A 4,568-nucleotide genomic window follows, 5' to 3' on the forward strand; every position below is an offset into this window, starting at 1 on the left:
GGAAAGACCTGGGAGATAAATAACATCCCAGAGTCCGGTCTAGACCTGCTCTTTATGGAAAGACCTGGGAGATAAATGTTGTGATTAGGCGTTGTATCAGTAAAATTGAATTGAATTGAATCTGTACCCCTCATCAGGATCCATGGCGATGAGCCAGAAGGAGTCATCTTCATCCATGAGCTCATCCATGATGATGAAGAAAGAGATGCACGTGATGGAGGAGTCGTCCTCCTTCTCTTCCTCCGCCCAGCAGGCAATGATGTCTTCCATGATGGAGTCCAGCTCCTTCAGCAGTATGGCAGCCGAGATGAAGTTCGAGACTATGTCCATGTCCAGCATGTCCTCCATGACGTCCGAGACATACGCCATGAGCTCCCAAAGCGAGGGATCCTCTTTCAGAGCACTCGGTAAGATTGGTAATTAAACAGTTGGTCTTTGGAGTTTGAGGACAGGACAGATGTTCAGCATCAGGTAGAAACAAGCTGTAATGTTACCCAACAGGACAGATGTTCAACATCAGGGAGGAACAAGCTGTAATGTTACCCTACAGGACAGATGTTCATCATCAGGGAGGAACAAGCTGTAATGTTACCCTACAGGACAGATGTTCATCATCAGGGAGGAACAAGCTGTAATGTTACCTTACAGGACAGATGTTCAACATCAGGGAGGAACAAGCTGTAATGTTACCCTACAGGACAGATGTTCATCATCAGGTAGAAACAAGCTGTAATGTTACCCTACAGGACAAATGTTCATCATCAGGGAGAAACAAGCTGTAATGTTACCCTACAGGACAGATGTTCATCATCAGGTAGAAACAAGCTGTAATGTTACCCTACAGGACAGATGTTCATCATCAGGTAGAAACAAGCTGTAATGTTACAGTTTGTTAGTTTTAGCGTGTATAAAATACATTCTGTCCACTTTGAATGAAGCGTGTTTTACTTAATAAAAGTAGTGATTATTTACATGGAGTCTGGTGGGTTTGGTGATGGTGATTTCTGTTTAATGTTAAACTAAAAGGATCTTACTCTTTAACTAAAAGGTCTATCTCTGTAGGGTGAGTCTGTCAGCAGCAACAACACAACTTGTAGTGGACATTTATCCATCAACATTACATTTTAGCTTGTCTCGCTTACTGCCGGCTGCAATGGTCTTGCATGTTCATGAACTTTAAAAGATTTTTCTTCCGCAAAAACATGGGAAATAGAGTCCAGGTTGAAAAAAACAAAATAACCCTTAATTAGTCAGACTCAACAGAACGGCACTTCTTTTAAAATGAATAGCTATGAATCATAAACGTCTTGCATCCATGTAAGTGAACAGAAAACTTCGCTTTTCTTGGTACCTGATTTAGAAAATCTAAGTTTTCCTCGGCCTTCATTTGCTAAATGTTTGCACCGCTAATATTCACCGTCTTCCAGGTGGCGCTCCGCGGATCGAGGCTCTGCCGGAGGACATCAGCATTGAGCCGGGCAAAGTCCTGACGGTCACCTGCGCCTTCTCCGGCGACGCCAAGCACATAGAGTGGTCCCGCGGCGGCAGAACCATCGAGGTGACCGCCGGCGGACGCTTCCACATCGACACCACGGAGGACCTGACCACGCTCATCATCACCGGCGTGAAGGAGGAAGACGCCGGGACCTACACCCTGAAGCTGTCCAACGAGCTCGGCTCGGACACAGCGACGGTGCACATTAGCATTCGATCAGCGTAAAAAAACTTAAAAAATCAGTCAATCTTCCCCTCTTCCCTACTTCCATGCCTTTTTATTTATTAAGTAAGCAAAAAATAATCTACTTCATGAAGATCTGGATTTCTGTTCTTGTAAATATGAACTATTTTTGTACCAATCTTGACATTAATTTATGCCAAACTAGACTAAAGTCTGAAGTTGTTATAAAATGTGCCTTATTGGATAACTATGACTTAGGATTTTTGATCCATTTTTCTGTGACATGTACATAATGTATATAGCCGAATTGAACGGTTATGGGAAATGTATGCATTGTTATTTATGACAATAATATTAACCGAAACAAAGTGAAACTAAACGTGGCTTAACAGGAGAAAGTTTCCCCCGGAACGAATACCCTGTTGAGCCAAGAAACTAAACGATGTGCCTCAACGATGCGTTGAAGTCTTAAGATTGCCTCAGCAGGTGGAGAGGCTCCCTGTTGACGTTACTCGATCCGAGACAGAACTACGTCGGCACCGCGGTGCCGTCGCATTGGAGGAACAGTGCGAGATCCTGAGTGCTGTTTGCATATACCCTCATGTAAGCAGGACGACTGGACCTCGCTCTCCTGACTGATTACGTCGTACCGCTGTTTCAATGATGTGCTCACAGTGCGAGCGGCCTGCACTCCCTGAGCACCAGCGTTATTTTTTGGTTTTGTGCTCCGCTTCTGGCGACCGACCGCTCCCTCGGCTCTGCGGTCGTACCATCGAACCTGGCAAATTAAAAAAAATAATGAAAAAGAACCAAAGAGTCGGCGTTGCGCTTGCTTGCAGAGGCGGAGCTGTCTCTCGGAGGTCTGCGGTGTGTCTGTGTGGTAGTTTTTAGGAGTTCGGGCGGCACCGGAACCGAACCGGCAGCCGAAAACCAGCCGGCGCGGCGGTGAGCGAGGAAGTGGAGAAACGTGGTGTTGCCCGGCGCTTTGGTTTGGTTGAAGTTAGAGTGTAGCGTTGAGTATTTTGGCAACCTCCGGGAGTTTGTCTCCAGTTTTGATTTAATAAAGCATGATTATCAGCACTCTCTCTCTGTCTTTTTGGGTTTGTCTCTTTTGGGGTTTTTATTTTAATTTGAAAACAATCCAAAAAAGTCAAAGTGTAGTGTAAACTCCAAAACAGTGTAATGTGTCAAAAAAAGTTACAAAAGAAGTCATAGTATAGTATGACGAAAAACTTCACAGTAAACTATAACAAAATAAAACAATGCCTATAGTATGTCGAAAAAAATGTCAAAGTATACAAAGTGTATTGGAAATAGTCATAGCATAGTATATCGGGAAAAGTATAAAAAGTCATAGTATAGTATGTCGAAAAAGTATAAAAAGTCATAGTATAGTATGTCGGGAAAAGTATAAAAAGTCAAAGTATAGTATGTCTAAAAAGTATAAAAGTCATAGTATAGTATGTCTAAAAAGTATAAAAAGTCACAGTATAGTATGTCGAAAAAGTATAAAAGTCATAGTATAGTATGTCTAAAAAGTATAAAAAGTCAAAGTATAGTATGTCTAAAAAGTATAAAAGTCATAGTATAGTATGTCTAAAAAGTATAAAAAGTCACAGTATAGTATGTCGAAAAAGTATAAAAAGTTATAATATAGTAGGTAGAAAAAATAATTCCAAAGAATTTATGTATGTCATATTATGTATTTTTTCATTTAATTAAAAAAAAAGTCTTAGTATAGTGTGTTGAAAAACTTCATAGTAAACTATACCGAAATAAAAAAATGCCTAGTGTAGAATGTCTAAAAAAAAGTCAAGGTATACAAAGTGTAACAAAAAAAGTCATAGTATAGTATATTGGGAAAAGTATAAAAAGACATAGTATGGTATTTTGTAAAAATATAAAAAGTCATAGTATTGTATGTCGAAAAAGTATTAAAAGTCATAGTATAGTATGTTGAAAATAGTATAAAAAGTAAAAGTATAATATGTTTAAAATAGTGTTAAAAGTCATAGTATAGTATGTTGTAAAAATATAAAAAGTCGTAGTATAGTATTTCAAAATAATATAAAAAAAGTCATAGTATAGTATTTCAAAATAATATAAAAAAGTCATAGTATAGTTGGTCTAGGGGTGTGATTTTAGCTTTAGGAGCGAGAGGTTCTGGCTTCAAATCCCAACCGAGCTCCTTATTAAGTCCCAATGTTTAGGGGTGACTGAGACGCAACATAACGAGTGCCCCCCCACACACACACACACACTATTCCCACTCCCAAACAAGGCCAGAACACAGACTTGCAAAGTAGTAGTTTCTGTTTAATTCAGAGTTGAGGTCCCAACACAACAAACAAAACATCTCTGGAGGCAGCCTAAACTTCCCTAAACCAAAACAACACACAAAGAAAAGACAAATCTCTAAGATGAGGTTCTACTAGAAAAACAGGAGAACACAGGTAACCAACAGACAGAGGACGCCTCGCTGCTACTAGCAGGCAGGCTGAACCATGACTCACACCACCTCACATCACATCACACACATCAACACAAGCACATGTTGGGAGTGAAGAGAGGGGGGGGGGGAGTTCTTGTCCGATGGGGCTTCAAAATGGCTCCCATCCTCCTGGCGACCAATCAAGAGACAGCAATCAAGTCACCTGGACCAATCCGGTGTGCGCACCTGTTCTCCATTATTTGTGTTAGGGGATCTCCAACTACAGCAGGGTAAGAGACATTATGACACCAAATGACCCCAGGGTCATAGTATAGTATGTCAAAAAGTATAAAAAGTCACAGTATAGTATGTCAAAAAAAGTATAAAAAGTAATTGTATAGTATGTCAAAAAGTATAAAAAGTCATAGTATAGTATGTCGAAAAAGTATAAAAGGTCAT

General features: G+C 40.3%; 2 protein-coding genes across 2 annotated transcripts in view; one reads left to right on the forward strand and one right to left on the reverse strand.

The window, feature by feature from the left end:
- The window catches only part of LOC117953076 (titin-like), a 225,219-nt gene extending 222,459 nt beyond the window's left edge, over positions 1 to 2,760 (forward strand). Inside the window, 2 exon segments of the mRNA XM_034885791.1 lie at positions 138 to 407; positions 1,428 to 2,760. Of these exon segments, the coding sequence (XP_034741682.1) occupies positions 138 to 407; positions 1,428 to 1,720 (563 nt within the window). The 3' untranslated portion in view covers positions 1,721 to 2,760.
- Positions 2,187 to 4,568, reverse strand: part of LOC117953077 (integrin alpha-V-like) — a 26,865-nt gene continuing 24,483 nt past the window's right edge. The window contains exon 8 of the mRNA XM_034885793.1: positions 2,187 to 2,456. Coding sequence (XP_034741684.1) covers positions 2,187 to 2,456 — 270 coding nt within the window. The remainder of the gene's footprint in view (positions 2,457 to 4,568) is intronic.

The sequence above is a fragment of the Etheostoma cragini genome, chromosome 11 (genome assembly GCF_013103735.1).
Source record: "Etheostoma cragini isolate CJK2018 chromosome 11, CSU_Ecrag_1.0, whole genome shotgun sequence".
In the NCBI taxonomy this organism is placed as follows: domain Eukaryota; kingdom Metazoa; phylum Chordata; class Actinopteri; order Perciformes; family Percidae; genus Etheostoma; species Etheostoma cragini.